The sequence below is a fragment of the Arabidopsis lyrata genome (assembly GCF_000004255.2).
Source record: "Arabidopsis lyrata subsp. lyrata unplaced genomic scaffold ARALYscaffold_1, whole genome shotgun sequence".
Taxonomy (NCBI): Eukaryota; Viridiplantae; Streptophyta; class Magnoliopsida; order Brassicales; family Brassicaceae; genus Arabidopsis; species Arabidopsis lyrata.
Window position 1 is genome coordinate 21,629,045 of NW_003302555.1, and position 20,654 is coordinate 21,649,698.

The window sequence follows — 20,654 nt, forward strand, 5'->3', positions numbered from 1 at the left end:
ACCGGATGATGGGAATAACGAAGCAGAAATCTTGAAATGAGCACGAAACAAGGAACCAGGGAAAGACCAACACAACTTCCTTGACTTCCTAGGCTACTTTATACATATTGCGTGGGACGCCTTAAACTGGACACTCTCTATCAGTGGAGAAGAGAGGTGATAAGCCGCCGCGTGAAACTCTTCTCACGGTAAACGCGAGGGATGCTTAACTCACGGTTTACTTCGCTATCGGTCTGGGCGGTAAACTCGTATGAGATCCGCTGCTTTAGTCTCTGCGCCCGAGAAAGAAAAGAGCAAGGGTAAGGGCCCCGGGAGAGATCTCTTTACACTTGTCAACCCTTCTGTAGGATATCCCAAGCATCTTTGGATGATTCACCCTTGAATGTGTCTTGCATAGAAGAACGCAACTGTTGCAAAAACCGGGATTTTAGTAGTAGGGGCAAACTGTAACTAACTAGGTGCCCTACTCCTACCCCCCCTACGCCTTAAACTGGACACTCTCTATCAATAGATAAGTAGTAGGAATGGGCTGTGGATGAGCCAGCCTATCAGATACTTATCGAGCTTGACGTGAAATACAAGGCGGTAGCCAAGTTGCGTGATTCTGAGTTGGCAAGGTCGGCATCGAAGGCCAGAAAGGAGGTTAAGGGACGCGGGATGGAGTTGATCCAAGGGGCCATTCGCTTCATGCAAACTGAGAAGGCTAGGTCGGACTTAGAGTCAGACATCAAAGAGCATGAAAGCAACCTGATTCTGCTGGATCAAATCCATGAAGCAGATTTCTCTGAAGAGCAAGAGAGGACTGAGCTGTCAACTAATCTTTCTGAAAAACGGAGTCGCTTGGCAGATCTTCCCACTTCGACCTTCAACCCGCTTGACTTCGAGGAATTCTTTACTGAATCACCTCCTATAAGTGAATCGGGTTTAGACTGGGCAGGTAACGCTTGGCTCCCGAGGCTTACCTTTTCTTACCTTGTACCTTTGATTAACTGGAATTATTATTTCCAGGTTCTAGCGAGACGGAAGGCATTGTCCCGCCCGTAGCTCCTGTGGTACCGGAGGTCACTCCGGAGGTTGGTTGTACCGCGGAGGGTGGTCAGGGAGCTTCATCTGATCAAGCACCAGTCAAGGAGGTGAATGAAACTCTGATTGCTGAGCCGGAGTCCGAGGTGGAGATCACTCCGTAGTGGCTGTGTCCACTTTAAATTGGGGATTGTCCCTTTAATTTTAAGACTTAATTCCAAACTTATTTTTGGCCTAAGGAGGCTTTATTGTTTTTTTTTGAACAAGATATTTGCCTGAGGAGGCTTTTAAACCTTTCTAGGTTGTGACCCAAGGGGGTTTGGTTAAAATTATATGCGGGTTTGCAAAGTCCGCTTTTAACCTTTTGTGGCCTTGTGGCTATGCTTTTGAGATTTTTAGGCTGATCAGACCTTTCTCTTTAGAATGCGAGAACTGAGCTCGGCTTAAAGCGAGTTCCCCACTTCGGGTTTAGTCAACTCGATAAACTTGTTGGGCTTGGGCCTTAGAAACTTTTGTAGTTAATGCGACGGTTGCGCTTTCCCTTCTTGTAAGTAAAGAAAACGGCTCGTCTTTAATGCAATAACTGCCTTTTCTCGATTTCCAAAAATGGTTTAAACCACTTGGACACACTACCATTATTAGGTTTATGGTTCCAAGACAAACCCTAAATCATTATAAATAAAGGCTTACCTACTTCTAAGCTTTATTTACACATGATTTTAGAATCTAACTTGAGAAATATTTTGAGAATGGAAAACGAAGGAGTAGCCCCCATCGATCCCGGCAGCTCACTTTTCTTGTCCGGCGACGGATTTGAACCGGCCGGCGTTCTCTTTCCTCACGCCGTCTTTCACTTCCCTTCAAAGGAGAAGAAAGAGGCTTGCGACTTCATCGACAAGGTAAATATTTAAAGTTTTTGACTCAAAAACTTTTTGCTTCATTTTATTCACTCATCTTTATGCTAGGTCGCCGACAAGCACCGTCGCTTATGTGAAGAGAGGCAGCGGCTGGGCCTCAAAAGGCAAACACTCGAGGCTCGCATCGCTCGGGTGGAGAGGAAGATACGGGCCTTGGAAAGTGATCCCTTCCAATGGGAATGGCGGAATTTCGATTCTGTTGCTAAGATCCCGAAGATGCTTCGGATGTATCTTCGCGCCAAAGGAGTCCCGGGTCCCGTGAATGCCCCTGTCTGCGCCGTTCCATCTGACAGTGAAGAGGAAGACGACTTGGAGGAGGAGGCCAGCAACTGCCGGAAACGCGTTCGGGATCGTTCCGAAGTGGATGCCAAAAACAAGGCGTCCACTTCGAAGACTAAACCGGCGATGAAGGAGCCTATTCCTGAGCCTCTCCCATAAATGTTCTTTAATTTCTTCACTTCTTCTTTTTTTTTTTTTAAACTCGTAATGGGCTTCGGCCCCTTTTTATTTATGGAAATATTTGCTACTTTCCTTTCTTTCCAAATATTCTTGGAGATGCATCTTTTAATGCAGGATCCGTTCGAGGGCATAAATCTCTCCGCGAATCATTCCATTCCTTGGATAGAATCCGCAACTTGCTAGGGATATGGGGTTCCTATAAATTATAGGTTCAATTCCCCTTTACTCCTCACCACTCTCTTTTTTATTTTAGCAGGTATGGAGTTCAATCTACGCTGTTCAGAATCTATGCCCGACTTCTCCAGAATCGGAATGATGAATGAAGATGTTCCAAATGAGCCCAACAGGCAGCCTCCTCCACTTCGCGGCTTCTTGAGATCTCAAATCCGAGCCCCATGTGCTTTGATCAGGGATCTCTCAATCAGAGACCAAGGAATGGCGACGGCGTTCATAGAGGCGCTCGAGCTTCAACACCGGAAGCTTACGTCGGAAAAGAGGAGACTTCGGAAGAGGATTAACCGGATGCAACGCAGGCTTACTACAGTGTCAAGAAGTCTTCTCATCCTTGAATCTCACCCCGGAGAGTGGATTGAGCTTGGAATTTCTGACTTTGCTCGAATTCCGGACTGCATGATGCCGATCCTCGATCTTGCTGGTCAAGGAGTTGAAGCGTTCTGCTCATCAACAAGATTTCCATAATCCGAAGTGTACGATGAAGGACGCTCCGTTTTTTTTTTTTAAATAACGCTCTATTTCCAATCTTTTGTATGTTCGCTTTAGCCGAACCGTCTATTTGCTTCACTTGTTCGCACAGTCGAAACTTTTTCCTTTAATAAAGAAAGAAAACAAATTTTATTAATAGCTGAACTCGTTTTCGAGCTGCCTACGTACCCATCTCGGGATCAAGCCACACCGTAGTTCATGAACAATGCATGTAGCTTTAAACATAAAATTTCTTTAGGTTGATCACATTCCAAGGTCGCTTGACTGGATTGTCTTCTAAATCTTTCAACCTGTAAACACCGTTTCGAACCACCTCGGTAATAATGTAAGGTCCTTCCCAATTAATACCGAGTTTTCCGGCACCTTCTTCTTTTTTGTTGTCAAAGACGCGCCTTAATACGTAATCTCCCACGAAGAACGGCCTACTTTTAACTTTTGAATTGTAATACCGGTCTGCTGCCTGTTGGTAATTCTGGATCCGAATTAGAGCTTGATCACGCCTTTCATTTATGGTATCTAGTGAATCGTTAAGCATTGCTGAATTTTCTTCCTCATTTAACGGTGCTTCTGTTCGACGAAGTCCGGGCACATTGAGTTCAGCTGGTACTACCGCTTCCATGCCATAAACCAAAGAGAATGGAGTTTCTCCTGTAGGTCGCCTAGGGGTTGTACGATAGGCCCACAGGACGGGTTGGAGTTCTTCATACCATCCTCCCTTTAGATGACTTAAGCGTTTCTTGAGATTGCTTAATATTGTCTTGTTCGCGGCTTCAGCTTGACCGTTTCCTTGCGGATATCGTGGAGTAGAATAACTAACTTTGATTCCCCAGTCCGCGCAAAAGGCATCAAACTCGTGTGAAATGAATTGTGGTCCATTATCAGTGACTATTTCGTACGGAACTCCATGTCGACATATAATGTTTTTCCAAATAAAAGTCTTCACCGCCGAATCCTTGATACCAACATACGCCTCAGCTTCAATCCATTTCGAAAAGTAGTCCGTAAGGACTAAAAGGTACTGTACACCTCGAGTTGATTTGTGCAATGGTCCAATGATGTCCATTGACCACCTCATAAACGGGTATGGGGCGGAAATGGAGGAGAATAATTCCGACGGTTGGTGGATCAATGGTGCATGGAGTTGACAGCGCTTGCATCTTTGGGCGAACTTAACACAATCTGTGATCATAGTGGGCCAAAAATACCCCATTCTTTTAACTTTAAAAGCCATAGCTCTTCCTGATGAATGACTCCCGCATAATCCTTCATGCACCTCGCTCATGACGATTTCGACTTCGGGCCCAAAAATGCATAATAGGTAAGGGTCACTGACACCTCGTCTATATAACGTATCCTTCGACAGACAAAATTTCGCGCTAACGACTTTCATTTTCCTGGCCTGCCATTTATTCTTTGGGAGCTCACCTGTCATGATGTAGTGCTTTATTGGCTCCCTCCAGTCAGCCCCCCAGTCTTTAGCCGGAATTTGGTCAACTTTGTGAAATATTCGTGGCTCTGGTTCGGGATGTTCGTTTGGTTCAAGAATATTCTCCTCGATTAATGGCTCGGTTTCTAACATCGTTTCTGGAATCACTTCTTCAGCTAAGACAACGGGTTCCTTGTTAGATGTATTTGATCCCTTTGACTTCCTTCGTTTGTTTGAAGGCGGTTCGATATCTGGTTCGCCGCAGTCGCGTGCCGCTGCTCGAGATCTTGTAATGACGAGAGTTTCTTTGTTGTCTTGAATGCTTCGCTCCGAAATGCATTCTACTGGAATAACTCTCTTTAACCCGGGATCTGATGTTGACGCCAATGCGGCAAGTGCATCCGCAGTTGTATTCTCTCCCCGAGGTATGCGGATTAATTCGAATTTCGAAAAATTCTTAGATAAATCCTTTACCACTTCGAGGTACGCTTCCATTCTTGAATCTTTGGCTTCATAATCTCCATTAAATTGGTTAACTACTAATTGCGAATCGCAATAAGCCAATATTATTTTAGCTCCAACTCCTTGTGCTAGTCGAAGTCCGGCAATAAGGGCTTCGTATTCTGCCTCGTTGTTGGAAGCATCGAATAACAATCGGAATGATTGTTCTAGAATTTCTGATGTTGGAGATTCCAACTTGATTCCCACTCCAGATCCTTATTTTGTTGAAGACCCGTCTACGTGTAATTTCCAAATTTGGTTCTCCGGTTGCTCTATCGTTCCAGGTATTGGTAGTTCGGTAAGGAAGTCTGCTAAGACCTGAGCCTTCATACTGATTCGACTTTTGAACTCTATGTCGTACTCGCTTAATTCCACCGCCCATTTCGCCAAACGTCCGGACTGACTTGGACTATGAAGTATTGTTCGGAGTGGTTGGTTAGTTAATACTTCAACCGGATGGGACTGAAAATATGGACGCAGCTTCCGAGCCGAAGTTACCACCGCAAGTGCAAGCTTTTCCATCATTGTGTACCTGGTTTCCGGATCCGTCATTGACTTGCTCACGTAGTAAATTGGTTTCTGCTCCCCACGGTCTTCCCGAACCAAGACTCCACTAACCGCGTGGTTTGAAACTGATACGTACAAGTAAAGTTTTTCATCCTCTTCCGGTTTGGAGAGTATAGATGGAGTGGTTAAGTATGCCTTAAGCTGCCCAAAAGCTTCTTCACACTTCTCATCCCAAAGGAATCCTTTGTTCCCTTTTAGAATTTGGTAGAAAGGCAATGACTTATCTGTCGATCTCGAGATAAATCGGTTCAAAGCCGCAATCCGCCCAGTCAACCGTTGTACTTCTTTGAAGTTTCTTGGAGATGGCATGTTTAGAAAGGCGTTAATTTGATTTGGATTGGCTTCAATCCCTCTTTCTGTTACGATATAGCCAAGAAATTCTCCGGATGGGACTCCAAATGTGCACTTCGCCGGGTTCAGCTTCATTTGATATTTATTGAGAATATCAAAACATTCCTCCAAATGTTTAACATGATCTTCTTTCTTTAATGATTTAACCAGCATATCATCTATGTAGACTTCCATAGTCTTCCCGAGGTGATTGTGAAACATTTTGTTCACCAACCGTTGGTAAGTTGCTCCTGCATTTTTCAAACCAAAAGGCATTACCTTGTAACAGTAGATACCTCTATCTGTGATAAATGACGTCTTCTCTTGATCTTCGGGGTTCATCATTATCTGATTATAACCCGAGAAGGCGTCCATGAACGTCAACAGCTCATTTCCAGCGGTGGACTCTACAAGTCGATCTATATGCGGGAGCGGGAAACTGTCTTTGGGACATGCTTTATTCAGGTCTGTAAAATCGATGCAAACTCTATCTTTCCCATTCTTTTTCTTGACAACGACAGTGTTTGCTACCCATTCCGGATATTGCACTTCTCTTATGGAACCTATCTTCAAAAGTTTATCCACTTCGTCATTTACTATTTTTGCCCGCTCCACTCCAAGCTTTCTTCTTTTTTGTTTCACCGGTTTGAAGCTTGGATCCACGTTTAGTTCATGACAAATTACACTTGGATTTATGCCAGGCATGTCCGCTGCTGACCATGCAAATGATGCTTTGTTTTTCCTTAAGAGTTCGATCAAAGCTTCTTTTATTTGGCCAGTCAAAGTTGCTCCAATTCGAATTTTCAGATCTGGTTTGTCTTCTTCCAACACCACTTCGACTACCACATCCTCTTTTTCCTGCCCACCAGGAGGTTTTTGCCTTAGTCCCTCTTTTGCGGGCTTTGTTAATTGCTATTGGATCTTCAAACGGTGGCTAGCTAAGTAACACGTCCGTGAAGCTTCTTGATCTCCCCGAATTGTTTCCACTCCATTTGATGTTGGAAATTTGATACATTGATGGTATGTAGAGGGGACTGCTTTCATTCGATAAATCCAGGGAGTCCCGAGGATGATATTGTAAGCTGCGGGCTTATCGAAGACAACGAAGTCCACGATCTTCGATACCTTCTTGGCAAGGACTGGCAGCTTGATTGTTCCGAGAGACATGGCCGACTCGCTTGTGAACGCAACTAATGGAGATGGAGGTCCTACTATGTCTCCTCGGCTGATTCCCATTTTTTCTAGAGTACTTAAAAAGATCAAGTCGACCGAACTGCCTGTATCTATAAGGATCCTTGATACTTCGAAGTTAGCGACATCAAGAGTAATGACTAGAGCATCATCATGCGGTCTTTCGAGATGCCGTGTTTCTTCTTCGTTAAATGATATTGAGGCACCTTGAAAATCAATTTCTTCGCTCAAGCTTGCTTTGAGTAAGACATTTCGTCTATGCTTTTTGATGGAACTTATTGAATCTCCGCAAAATCTGGAACCTCCTAGAATTACATTGATCTTACCCTTCGAACTCCTTGGTTCTTCCTCGTTGGATAACCTTGGTCTTTTGGAATCTTGATCTTTGGAGTTTTCCTTTGCTTCGTGGTATTCCTTCACAAAATCTTTTATATCAAATTTAGAAAGATCGCCACTAGCCTAAAGCTCTGCGAGGTGCTTTTTAAGAACGCTGCAATCCTTGGTTAAATATCCGGTTACTTTATGAATGTCGCAATATAGACTTTCATCACGGACCCAAGTGTTTGATCTTCCTTTCCCTTGGAATTGTTTTCCGACGGTATTGTTGAAGGGTTGCGACCCAAACTTCTTTGGTCCTTTGCTTTCCCTAGGCTCGAACTTCCTGGCAGGGACGGTGATTGCTGGCTTTTCTTGCTTATTTCTCTTGGCAAAGCTTTCTTTTTCGTCCTCGACCTCCATCCAGTTGTTCGCGCGAAAGAGTGCATCCTGAATTGTGTCTGGTTTATGAAGTATTAAGTCTTCTTTAAACCTTGAATCATGTCGCAATCCTTTTCGTAGGGCAGATAAAGCTGATTGCTGCGAGATTCTTGGGAGCTTTGACAGCACTCCTTTGAACTTGGTGATGAAAACTCGAAGTGACTCGTTAGATCCTTGCGATAAGTTCCAAAGATCGGCATCTGAAACGCTTTTATCCATAAGGATGGAGTATTGCTTTAAGAATACGGCTGATAGTTCGTCGAAATTGCTGATCGAGCCCGGCTCTAATTGGGTGAACCACATTAGAGCTTGGCCACATAGATTCTCCGAAAACAGCTTGCAGTAGCCTGCGTCCTCATCAGCTTCATCCAATTCGACTCTTCCCGCAGCGATCAGAAAAGCTGCGAGATAGCTTTTTGGATCCTCCAATCCGCTGTAAGGGTCCAATTTGAGTTTCCGGGAATCTTTGATCCTCAAACTCGCAATTCGCGAGATGAAAGGTGTTCGCCTAGCTTCTTCAATGACTCGATTGATGTCTGGCTCTGAACTTGTAGCTTGATGAAATTTTGATTTCATTTCTTTTAACTCCTGGCTAACCTTCCTCATGGTCTCGAACTGGTCGAGGTTCTCCTGCTCGTACTGAGCTGCAAGTTGTTCTTCATCCCCGAGCTGCGTCTCTTCTTCCAACGTCTGAGCTACATTATTAGTAGCACCGGGAGTTGTTTGTCCGCTGGTTTCATTTCGTGCAGCGGAACTTGGCGAGTTGAATATCCCTCTTCGGATTCCCACCGGGTTTCCTGCACTTAAAGAGCGAACACGAGTTTGTATAGTATTGACGTTTTGACTAAGAGATACCTGGGATGTTTGCAACGTATCGACGGCCTTTTCCACATCCGAGAATTTTTGTGATATGTCCGACATGGTTTGCTGCATAGCTTTGAGGGTTTCGGCCAATGATATCTCAGCAGCGTCTCCTCCGGACATTGTTGCTTATCTCGGAAGTGTGATAAAGAAAAAATCTGACCACTCAAGAACCTAATTTTCCCCACAGGCGGCGCCAAAATGTGGATGTCGGATTCACACACTCAAGTATTTTATTAAGCGGGAAAGATTATTCTTGAGGGACAAAAATGAATGTATAAAAACTTGTGAATTGTTACGAAAATTGCTATATTATTTCTTTTTTTGAGAGGAAGATCCCCCTTACATGGCCATTGGCCTCTATATTTATACATAGAGAAGCGACATTAAAATGAGTAATTAAGCACAATTATTCCTTCTTAAATGTGTCCGTTTTGATTCTTTGACTTTAATGCTCAACGTTTGAATTTGAGTTGACTCTGATCTTCGTGGGCCCCGCCTTTTCGGCCCAAATATCCTTGAACCATCTTACCCATGCCTTCTTCATCGAACTCATGTCGCAATGTAATCACTTCAGATTCTCGAAGTGGTGACAACCACTTCGACCGTTCCTTCGACTCATGGGTCCATTGGGCTTCGTCCTTTATGGGCCACTATTTTGACTACGTGGCAATCTTTGGTTGGTCGCGGACTTCTGGTGCGGGATCCGACACCAACACCGATAATTCAAAAATCAAAGAAGTTTCGGAACAAGAGGAAATCAAATCGAAATATTTCTCATGAGAGAGTCAAACAATAAAATAAATAAAAAAATTAAAAAGGTGGGAGAAGAAGTTACCTTTTAACCGGTGGAAAAAAAAAATCGCCTTGGGAGTAGTGGAGAAGTGGGACATTTTTCCCTATTTTTATTAATACTCCCTCCGTTATTTTATAAGTGATGTTTTAAACTTTATTTTGTTCTTAAATAGATGATGTTTTCAATTTTTAATGCAAAATTAATTACTTTTCTATTGGTTTTGACAATTTATATTCAGTAGATTGTTTTTTATTGGTTGATTAGATAATAAATGATGATTTTGTTTAGAAAAAATAAAAGTTAAATGATTTCTTAATTTATGTGTATTCTTCTAAAACATCACTTATAAAAGAACGGAGGGAGTAAATAATGGGATCGGAAGAGTTAATGCGACAAACGTCAAGGTTGTCAATCATTACAATTCCGAAATCCGAGAGGATATGATTGGGTAAATTAAGGAATCAAAGATCGTGTCAAGGAGTTTTCGGCATTAAGTATTTAAGTCTTCCAAACTGGAATAGCAGCTCGAATGACTTGGGAGGCTAATTGCTGGTTTGAATCCCGAACTCTTAGTTTGGATCCTACATGAAGATTGCTCGAGTGTTGAAATCGTAGACTATCTCCAACTTTGATTTGTAACGTAATCTTACAAATTCCGTCCGACCAAATTCATCTTTTTAAATTCAGACACGTAATATATAGTTTTTTACTTGAGCACTAAAGTGAACCATATCAAAAAAAAATTGTTTTCTTGAGGTTTTGTTACCATTTTGTTGTAACATTCATTTAATCAAACCCGATTACCGGTTTAAAGCAACTCAAAGAGACTTATTTTTTTGAGTAATATTAGAAACTAGCCATGGAATAGAAAAGAATTAAGAGAATAGCCTTGTGTCAGAAAACATAGGTAAATAACCTTTTGTGGAGTAGGAAAAATACTAAAATATCCTTCAGTTTTCTTGTTTTTACAATAACGCCGATGGCAGTAGTTACAATAACTCTTGTTGAACAAATCATGTGTTTCTCTGAAATAACACGACATATTAACAAAAACATACTATTCTCTTGAATAACACGAAATATTAACAACCATATATAATTGTTAACAAATTTCATGGATTTTTATTAGATAGCGTGACAAGTATTTATATATCAAGGGTAATAGTATATTTTGTTCTTAAAATACATGCATTTTAAAAATTAGACATGTGTTTTAAAATCAGATCTAATCTCTTATCACACCGGGGAGTGGTGGAGAAAATCCGGCGAGAAGAGAAAACAGAGTACGACCAAGAGAGATGAAAGGGAGAGATTTTTAGGAAAAACAATTGTTAAAAAGAGATCTGGTAGTGAAGAGATTCGATGAGAAAAAGAAAGAATGAGAAAAAAAAAGATTTCATGGTAAATGTGATGAAAGTTTTTAATAATTGTGCACAAGTCTTGTTGAACAAATAATGTGTTTCTCTAAAATAACACGATATATTTACAAAAAAACATACCATTTTCTTAAATAACACGAAGTATTAACAAATAAATATAATTGTTAAAAACTTTCATGGGTTTTTATTGGATAGCGTGACAAATATTTATATATCAGTGGTAATAGCATGTTTTTTCCTTAAAATACATGCATTTTAAAAACTAGTCATGTGTTTTAAAATCAGATTTAATTTCTTAATTATCACACCGGAGAGTGGTGGAGAAATTCGGCGATAATGGAAAACAGAGAACGACCAAGGGAGATGAGAGGGAGAGAATTATAGGAAAAAAGAAAGAGAAAACATGTGGTGAAGAAATCTGACAATAGGAAGATATGGGTAAAGAAAAAGAGATCTAGTAGTGAAGAGATTAGATGAAAAGAAGAGAGATTGAGAAAAAGAAAAGATTCCATGGTGAATCTGGTGATGAATTCTGGCAAAAAAAAAAGAAGAGAATCAGTGATGATGAAGTCAAGAGGAAGCGACAGTGGAGAAGCCATGGCTGTGGTGGTGGATACAATGGATGTGATGCTGGACACAAATGAACTATTTAGAGCTTATGGATCTGATAGTGGTTATCTCTGTAATGGAGTTGTTAGAGAGAAAGTGGTGGTAGTTTCGGAGAAATCAAAGAAATAGAAAGAGAGAGAAAGAGAATGAAAAAGAGACGAATGATTAGCTTTAGTTAGGGTAAAAGTGTCATAAATGGTGTGCAAAAGTCTTTCTCTCTCTCATACTTTTGATTCATGGCTATTTACTTAATTCTTTTGTAGTCAAAGGTTAGTTACTACATATTCTCTATTTTTTTACACCTACATAATAATACTGAAATTTGGACAATTTTAATGTTGAAAAGGAAAAATTAATATTCAAACATTTCTAGATAATAAAATTGTAATATTCTTTACCGAATTCAAAAGCTACAAATATTTATTTTGGAAGAGTAAGGAGTATTTACTTATTTAGTGTTCAATCCTAATTATTATGGATATATATATATATATATATATATATATATATATATATTATAGGCCACCTTGATTACTAAAAAAAAAAAATAGTAACAAACTTTAAAATATTAAATGTTAAACTTAAACATACCCGGAGGTAGTTCGGAGTTGCTTCTAATATATAATAAGAAAACAATTACATAACAACTTTTAGTTATCAAGAAGTCTTTGTTAATTTAAAAAGAAAAAGAAAATCACATTTATCATGAGTTTAAAACACGGGAAAAAACCCGAAAAAACCGCCATCTATTTTTTTTTTTGCCGTTTAATACGCGTGTTATTAAAGTTGGAATAAAAATGCCTGGTTTAATTTCAATTGCCTTTTAAAATCGTCGTGTTTTAAAACTTGGTATAATCATACACCCGCGTTAACAGGCGTTAACTCTACTAACGGAATGGCTAACCGCGGTTAAACCTTAACCCATGGTGTTTACGTATATATATACAATCTCTTTTCTAACATATACAAATATATTATCTTAGTCTGGTGGTTAAACGTGTGTTGAATTGTCCACTCGAACCCAAGTTCGAATCACACCGCCGTCACTTTAAAACGTTTTTTTTTTTGGTCTTCATCAATATACAATGCACATTCAATGTAAAGCTCTGGTTTTTTCTCCTCTGCGACGGAGATAACTCCTAAAACACACACAAAAATCAAACCAACTCATCACAAGAACTGAACCAATTTGCAGTAATAAGCCAATTCCGACATAAATTCTTAAATTTCACACACCAATCAACAAAACAAGTTCCCATTAAACCAAAATTAGGGATTAAGAGAATCAATTCAGAATCGGTAACAGATCTGGAGTTCTGCACGATGGACCGTCCAATGGAATTGATCCAATCTTCTTTCTCCTTCTCCGAATCAGCGATGAAGTACATAGTCTCATCTCTCGTCGATAGCTCGAACGCGTTTTGCTTGTTGAGGACATCCTCCGCTCCTTTGGCGGTTAAGCACGACGCGACGGGGACGACACCGCGAGGGCGTGAGACGCGCGTGACGTCGAAGTCTTTGAACCAGAAGAGCTTCCCTTGTTTGAGCACGAACCAGCGGCGTCGCCAAGTCTTGATGTACTCTCCCTGTTTCGTGAGCCATCCGGTTCGTTCTGGGTTGGACCAGAACTCTACGCCTCCGTAGTCGTCGGAATTGTTGCTCTGACCGCCGGAGGAGATCATCAGCTTTAATGGAGAAGATGGAGAAAAACAAACTAAAAAAAAAAACGTCAAAATGGGGATTCGAACCCAGGTTTAGTTGGGATGTCTTCCCGCATTTAACCATCTGGCTACAACAATATAGTAGTAAGTTTTCGGACAGAGAATGTATATATATACTTAAACACCCTGGGTTAAGGATTTAACCGCGGTTAGTCATTCCGTTAGTAGAGTTAACGTCTGTTAACGTGGGTGTATGATTATACCAAGTTTTAAAACACGACGATTTTAAAAGGCAATTGAAATTAAACCAGACATTTTTATTCCAACTTTAATAACACGCGTATTAAATGACCAAAAAAAAATAGATGGCGGTTTTTTCGGGTTTTTTCCTTTAAAACACTACCCTATATCTTATGGTATTACTGTATTATTCAATTATTTTACCGATCCAATGTCTACTCGGACTTTTTGTCTTTTGCTTCTTTTTCTATCTTTTTTTTTTTGGTTAAAAAAAAAACGGAAGCAAAGAGACATGTGAATGTTGTTGTGTCTTTTCCTAAGTTCTTTGAAGGAGAATATGAGGTTGGGATTAATCTCAATTCATCAACGAATCTGATTCCGTCACTTTGTTCTTGCCTCTTTCTTCTCCTTCTCCATTTCTTCTCTTTCTCTCCTTCAATATTCATATTTGGTTGATTATTTCTTTAGTAGTTGTAGAAGCTTCGTAAGCAGCAAAAACTAAAAGGTAAAGCTCACTAATTCGGTACATTATTCTGCCTTAAATTACCATTTCTGGGTTTTCTTTTTTCCCTTGGTCCTACTGAATCAAAGTCATCATCAGATTGGTCCAATTTTATCTTTGTTTCTCTCTCACATGTGTGTATCAGATATGAAGCAACTCTGGGCTTTGTTGTTCTTGTCTTGCCTTTGTACTGGATTGTTCACAAAAGCACATTCTGAGAAACCAAAAGTTGTAAAAATCGGTTCTATATTCAGTTTTGATTCAGTGATCGGCAAAGTTGCTAAGATTGCTATTGATGAGGCAGTGAAAGATGTGAATTCAAACCCAGACATTCTCAGAGGAACAAAGCTTTCTGTTTCGATGCAAAACTCTAATTGCAGCGGTTTTATGGGCATGGTTGAAGGTACCCTTTGAGACTTATTTAGTTAATGTTTTGGATGTTATCAGTATTGAGTCGTTTGTTTGTGTTGTTGTTGTTGTTGTTGTAGCATTGCGGTTTATGGAGAAGGATATAGTTGGGATCATAGGACCACAATGTTCTGTAGTTGCTCATATGATATCTCATATGGCAAACGAACTTCATGTGCCTCTTCTTTCGTTTGCTGTTACGGATCCTGTAATGTCGCCGTTACAGTTTCCGTATTTTATTAGGACGACTCAGAGCGATTTATACCAGATGGATGCTATTGCTTCTATTGTTGATTTCTATGGTTGGAAAGAAGTAATTGCTGTGTTTGTCGATGATGATTTCGGAAGGAATGGTGTGGCTGCGTTGAACGATAAGCTTGCGAGTAGGAGATTGAGAATTACTTATAAGGCTGGTTTACATCCCGATACCGTTGTGAATAAGAATGAGATCATGAACATGCTAATTAAGATCATGTTGCTTCAGCCGAGGATTATTGTGATACATGTTTACTCGGAATTGGGTTTTGCGGTTTTTAAGGAGGCTAAGTATCTTGGAATGATGGGAAATGGGTATGTTTGGATTGCTACGGATTGGCTCTCCACGAATCTTGACTCTTCCTCTCCGCTACCCGCTGAGCGATTGGAAACTATTCAAGGTGTTCTTGTTTTGCGTCCGCACACGCCTGATTCTAGTTTGAAACGGGAGTTTTTCAAGAGGTGGCGCAAGGTTTCCGGTGCTTCTTTGGATCTTAACACGTATGCTCTATATGCTTATGATTCTGTTATGCTTTTAGTGCGTGGTTTAGATAAGTTCTTCAAAGACGGTGGGAAAATATCGTTTTCTAATCACTCAATGCTTAATACTCTGGGAAAGAGCGGAAATCTCAACCTCGAAGCGATGACCGTCTTTGATGGTGGAGAAACTCTACGTAAAGATATCCTCGGAACGCGTATGGTTGGTTTAACAGGACAGCTTCAGTTCACTCCGGATAGGTCTAGGACCCGTCCAGCTTATGATATAATCAATGTGGCCGGAACCGGTGTTCGCCAAATAGGCTACTGGTCAAATTATTCTGGTTTATCAACCATATCACCCGAGTCACTCTACACAAAGGAGCAACCAAATATGTCTTCTGGTACAACAAGTCAGAAACTAAGGCATGTGATTTGGCCGGGAGAAACGTTTACAAAACCTCGCGGATGGGTTTTCTCTAACAATGGGAAAGAACTCAAGATTGGTGTGCCTCGTCGCGTTAGTTACAAGGAGTTTGTATCACAAATTCGTGGAACCGAGAATATGTTCAAAGGGTTCTGCATTGATGTGTTCACAGCTGCAGTGAACCTTTTACCGTACGCAGTCCCTGTCAAGTTTATTCCATATGGAAACGGAAAGGAGAATCCGAGCTACACGCATATGGTTGAGATGATAACAACTGGTGTGAGTGCTTATTACATTCTTTCTAATAAAAGATTTTTACCATTTTTGCTTACTTTTAAAATGGATTTACTGCAGAATTTTGATGGGGTAGTAGGTGATGTTGCCATTGTAACTAACCGGACAAAGATTGTAGATTTCACACAACCGTATGCAGCATCTGGACTAGTTGTTGTTGCTCCTTTTAAAAAACTGAATTCAGGAGCTTGGGCTTTTCTCCGACCTTTCAATCGACTTATGTGGGCAGTCACGGGTTGTTGCTTTCTCTTTGTTGGCATTGTTGTTTGGATCTTAGAACATAGGACTAACGATGAATTCAGAGGCCCGCCGAAGAGACAATGCGTCACAATTCTTTGGTCAGTTTATTATATTTTTAGAGGAGTAGCTTAGAAAGAACAAGTCCCATTTACCTTGTTGGAAGTCCATCAACTGCATGTTATCTTTGGCTGATACATTTATTTTTTGTTTGATATCTGCAGGTTTAGCTTCTCGACCATGTTTTTCGCGCATAGTATGTTGAAAAAAATGAAAAGAAAACTTAAAGTGGCACTGGTTATTGTTGGCTTTTGACTGACATGAGTCTTTCCCTTTGTTTTGGCAGGAGAGAACACAGTTAGTACACTTGGGCGGTTGGTTCTGATCATATGGCTATTTGTTGTACTAATTATCAACTCGAGCTACACGGCTAGTCTTACATCGATTCTTACGGTTCAGCAGCTCTCTTCACCCATCAAGGGAATTGAAAGCCTTAAAGAAAGGGATGATCCGATCGGGTACCAGGTGGGTTCGTTTGCAGAGAGTTATTTGAGGAATGAACTCAACATATCAGAGTCACGGCTCGTCCCACTTGGAACACCTGAAGCATATGCCAAGGCATTAAAAGATGGACCAAGCAAAGGAGGTGTTGCTGCAATTGTTGACGAGCGTCCCTATGTCGAACTCTTCCTCTCCACCAACTGCGCCTATAGGATCGTCGGTCAGGAGTTCACCAAAAGCGGCTGGGGATTTGTAAGTATAAAGATATTGCTATTATTTGGTTTGATAAGATTCGGTTTTTTTATGTATGAATGGTTTTACGTAGGCATTTCCTAGAGACTCTCCTCTAGCAATAGATCTATCAACAGCGATCTTAGAGCTGGCAGAAAACGGAGATTTACAGAGGATCCATGACAAATGGCTAATGAAGAACGCATGCACTCTAGAGAACGCGGAGCTCGAATCAGACAGGCTTCATCTAAAGAGCTTCTGGGGGCTGTTTCTCATATGCGGTGTTGCGTGCCTCCTCGCTCTCTTCCTATACTTTGTTCAGATCATCCGCCAGCTCTATAAAAAGCCAAGCAATGATGCCATTGCGAGAGATCAGCAGCAGAATCATGACTCCTCCTCCATGCGCTCCACTCGTCTGCAAAGATTCTTGTCCCTCATGGATGAGAAAGAAGAGTCCAAGCCCGGAAGCAAGAAGAGAAAGATCGATGGATCAATGAACGATACTTCAGCAGGATCGACACGATCACGAGGATTCGACAGAGAAAGAAGCTTCAATTCAGTAAACCCATTAGATTGAAAGTGTAGTTACATAGACATGCAATATTCTTTAACTGATTATAATTTCAAATTGTATCCCTAACTGAAAAATTTAATTTTTTCTAGACATTTATTATAGTATAGTATATAGTATTTATATCTCACAAAACTCTAACAACCACACACACAAGGTTAGAACTAACGATTCTAAAACGTTGAACGAAACCATACCGTGACATTAAATTAGTTGGGACCATAAAGGTTGGTGTCTCTTTCAGAGTTGAGAGAAGGCCACGACATTCTAAATCCTGATCCAATCCCTTCACCAAATAATAAATTTTCTCAATTTTGGACAGACCAAACAATGAAACCTATCACTAATAATAACCACACAAACCCCAATTAAACCCTCTGCTTCCTTATCCTTCTTCTGGGGACCAAAAGAAAACACAGAACAGCTTCTTACTCTTTTTTCATGGCAGGAGAATATTCCGGTAGCCGGAGTTCTAACACGCAGCTTCTCGCGGAACTCGAAGCTCTAAGTGAAAACCTTTACCAGAAACCTCAGGTTTCAGTCGGAAACCGGAGAACCAACTCTCTCGCTCTCCCGCGCAGTTCTGTTCCATCGCTTGTTACCTCTGCCGATGAAGTGAGTACAGCACGAGCTGAGGATTTGACAGTATCGAAGCCACGTGCTCGGCGTTTGTCGCTGTCTCCGTGGCGGTCGAGACCCAAGCTTGAGGTAGAGGAGGAAGAGAATGTGACTCAGAACAACAGGATTGTTAAGAAACCAGAGGAGTCATCATCGGGATCGGTTGCGAAGGACGAGAAAAAAGGGATATGGAATTGGAAGCCGATTCGAGGGCTAGTTCGGATTGGGATGCACAAGCTAAGTTGTTTGTTATCAGTGGAGGTTGTGGCGGCGCAGAATCTTCCGGCCTCAATGAACGGTCTACGCCTTGGAGTTTGCGTGAGGAAGAAGGAAACAAAAGACGGTGCCGTTCAGACGATGCCCTGTAGGGTTTCTCAGGGTTCTGCGGATTTTGAGGAGACGTTGTTCATCAAGTGCCATGTGTACTACACACCGGCGAACGGTAAAGGTAGTCCGGCGAAGTTTGAGGCTCGTCCGTTTTTGTTTTATCTCTTCGCCGTGGACGCCAAGGAACTGGAGTTTGGAAGGCATGTGGTGGATTTGAGCGAATTGATTCAGGAGTCGGTAGGGAAGATGAGTTATGAAGGAGCTAGGGTTAGGCAATGGGATATGAGTTGGGGGCTTTCAGGGAAGGCTAAAGGAGGTGAATTGGCTCTGAAATTAGGGTTTCAGATCATGGAGAAAGATGGTGGAGCTGGGATTTACAGTAAACAAGGCGAATTCGGGATGAAACCGAGTAGTAAACCTAAGAATTTCGCTAATTCCTTCGGGCGAAAGCAATCGAAGACGTCGTTTAGTGTTCCGAGCCCAAAGATGACGAGCCGGAGCGAGGCCTGGACGCCAGCGAGTGGCGCAGAGTCAGTATCGGATCTTCAAGGGATGGAGCATTTGAATCTAGATGAACCCGAGGAGAAACCAGAGGTGAAACCTGTTAAGAAAACAGAGGAACCAGAACAGAGAGCTGAAGATGATCAAGAGGAACCTGATTTTGAAGTTGTGGATAAAGGAGTTGAGTTTGATGATGACTTGGAAACTGAGAAATCTGATGGAACCATAGGGGAAAGATCCGTTGAGATGGAGGAACAACGTGTTAATGTTGATGATGCTCGGCACATAATGAGACTTACCGAGCTTGATTCGATTGCAAAGCAGATCAAAGCGCTTGAATCGATGATGAAAGACGAGAGTGATGGAGGAGATGGTGAAACAGAGTCACAAAGGCTAGATGAAGAGGAACAAACGGTGACAAAGGAGTTTCTTCAGTTGCTTGAGGATGAAGAAACCGAGAAGCTCAAATTCTACCAGCACAAAATGGACATCTCTGAACTGCGGTCTGGCGAATCCGTTGATGATGAATCTGAGAATTACCTCTCAGATCTCGGGAAAGGCATCGGTTGCGTTGTTCAGACAAGAGACGGTGGTTACTTAGTTTCTATGAACCCTTTCGACACGGTCGTTATGAGGAAAGACACTCCTAAGCTTGTTATGCAAATCTCGAAACAGATTGTGGTAAGACCTGAATTTATATTTACATAACAAAAACAAGAATCTGAAATCTCTATTACAGGTACTACCAGAAGCTGGACCAGCCGCTGGATTCGAGCTATTTCATAGAATGGCGGCTTTGGGTGAGGAACTAGAGTCAAAGATATCTTCGCTTATGGCGATAGACGAGCTAATGGGGAAAACAGGGGAGCAAGTGGCTTTCGAAGGAATAGCGTCAGCGATTATACAGGGGAGGAACAAAGAGAGAGCGAACACGAGCGCAGCGCGGACTGTGGCAGCTGTTAAAACAATGGCTAACGCGATGAGCAGCGGAAGAAGGGAGAGAATAATGACCGGAATCTGGAACGTGGAGGAGAACCCACTGACGTCGGCAGAGGAGGTTTTAGCCGTCTCTTTACAGAAACTAGAGGAAATGGTGGTTGAAGGACTAAAGATTCAAGCTGACATGGTGGATGATGATGCTCCTTTCGAAGTTTCCGCTGCCAAAGGTCAGCGGAATCCACTCGAATCGACCATTCCACTTGACGAGTGGCTAAAGGAGAATCGCACGCAGAAAACACTAACGCTTTTGGCGACAGTACAGCTCCGTGACCCGACAAGGAGATACGAAGCGGTGGGAGGGACAGTGGTGGTAGCAGTACAAGCGGAAGAAGAGGAAGAGAAAGGGTTAAAGGTAGGAAGTTTGCACATTGGGGGAGTGAAGAAAGATGCGGCAGAGAAGCGGAGGCTTACGGCGGCGCAATGGCTTGTGGAACACGGAATGGGAAAGAAAGGGAAGAAGAAGAGTAATATAAAGAAGAAGGAGAAGGAAGAAGAACAGGAAATGTTGTGGAGCTTGTCATCTAGAGTAATGGCGGATATGTGGCTCAAATCTATAAGGAACCCTGATGTGAGATTGCATAGCTGATCTTTGAGATATTCATATTATACAATAAGATGCATTTGTTTATCTATGTTTTGTATATTTTTTTCAAGAGTTTCAAATTTTACCTGCAACACACATTAGTAAAATGTCTTTTTACCAAATTTTCAAATTTCAGGAATTGGTTCAACTAATTTTCCCTAATTTTATGTATTGTTTTTTTGTTTACTAAGAAAGTCTTATATATATATCAACTCTAAAGTTTACAAATGCATAAAAATTCTACCTTTCCAAAACTATTTTGTACAAAACTATAAATATAGGAC

General features: G+C 41.4%; 3 protein-coding genes across 3 annotated transcripts; 2 read left to right on the forward strand and 1 right to left on the reverse strand.

Moving 5' to 3' along the window:
• Positions 1–12,680: 12,680 nt before the first annotated feature.
• LOC9327303 (pleckstrin homology domain-containing protein 1) lies at positions 12,681–13,538 on the reverse strand. Its single transcript, XM_021013706.1, has one exon. The coding sequence runs from the start codon at positions 13,218–13,220 to the stop codon at positions 12,696–12,698; it is 525 nt and encodes a 174-aa protein (XP_020869365.1). The 5' UTR covers positions 13,221–13,538; the 3' UTR covers positions 12,681–12,695.
• Positions 13,539–13,686: 148 nt separating this feature from the next.
• LOC9329995 (glutamate receptor 3.3) lies at positions 13,687–17,467 on the forward strand. The gene is made up of 7 exons (XM_002891195.2): positions 13,687–13,944; positions 14,087–14,344; positions 14,430–15,787; positions 15,863–16,140; positions 16,264–16,295; positions 16,386–16,792; positions 16,866–17,467. The coding sequence occupies exons 2-7, from the start codon at positions 14,089–14,091 to the stop codon at positions 17,346–17,348; spliced, it is 2,814 nt and encodes a 937-aa protein (XP_002891241.1). The 5' UTR covers positions 13,687–13,944; positions 14,087–14,088; the 3' UTR covers positions 17,349–17,467.
• A 2-nt stretch (positions 17,468–17,469) lies between these two features.
• Positions 17,470–20,522, forward strand: LOC9327304 (protein PLASTID MOVEMENT IMPAIRED 1). Its single transcript, XM_002891196.2, has 2 exons — positions 17,470–19,469; positions 19,528–20,522. The coding sequence occupies exons 1-2, from the start codon at positions 17,784–17,786 to the stop codon at positions 20,371–20,373; spliced, it is 2,532 nt and encodes an 843-aa protein (XP_002891242.1). The 5' UTR covers positions 17,470–17,783; the 3' UTR covers positions 20,374–20,522.
• Positions 20,523–20,654: the final 132 nt, after the last annotated feature.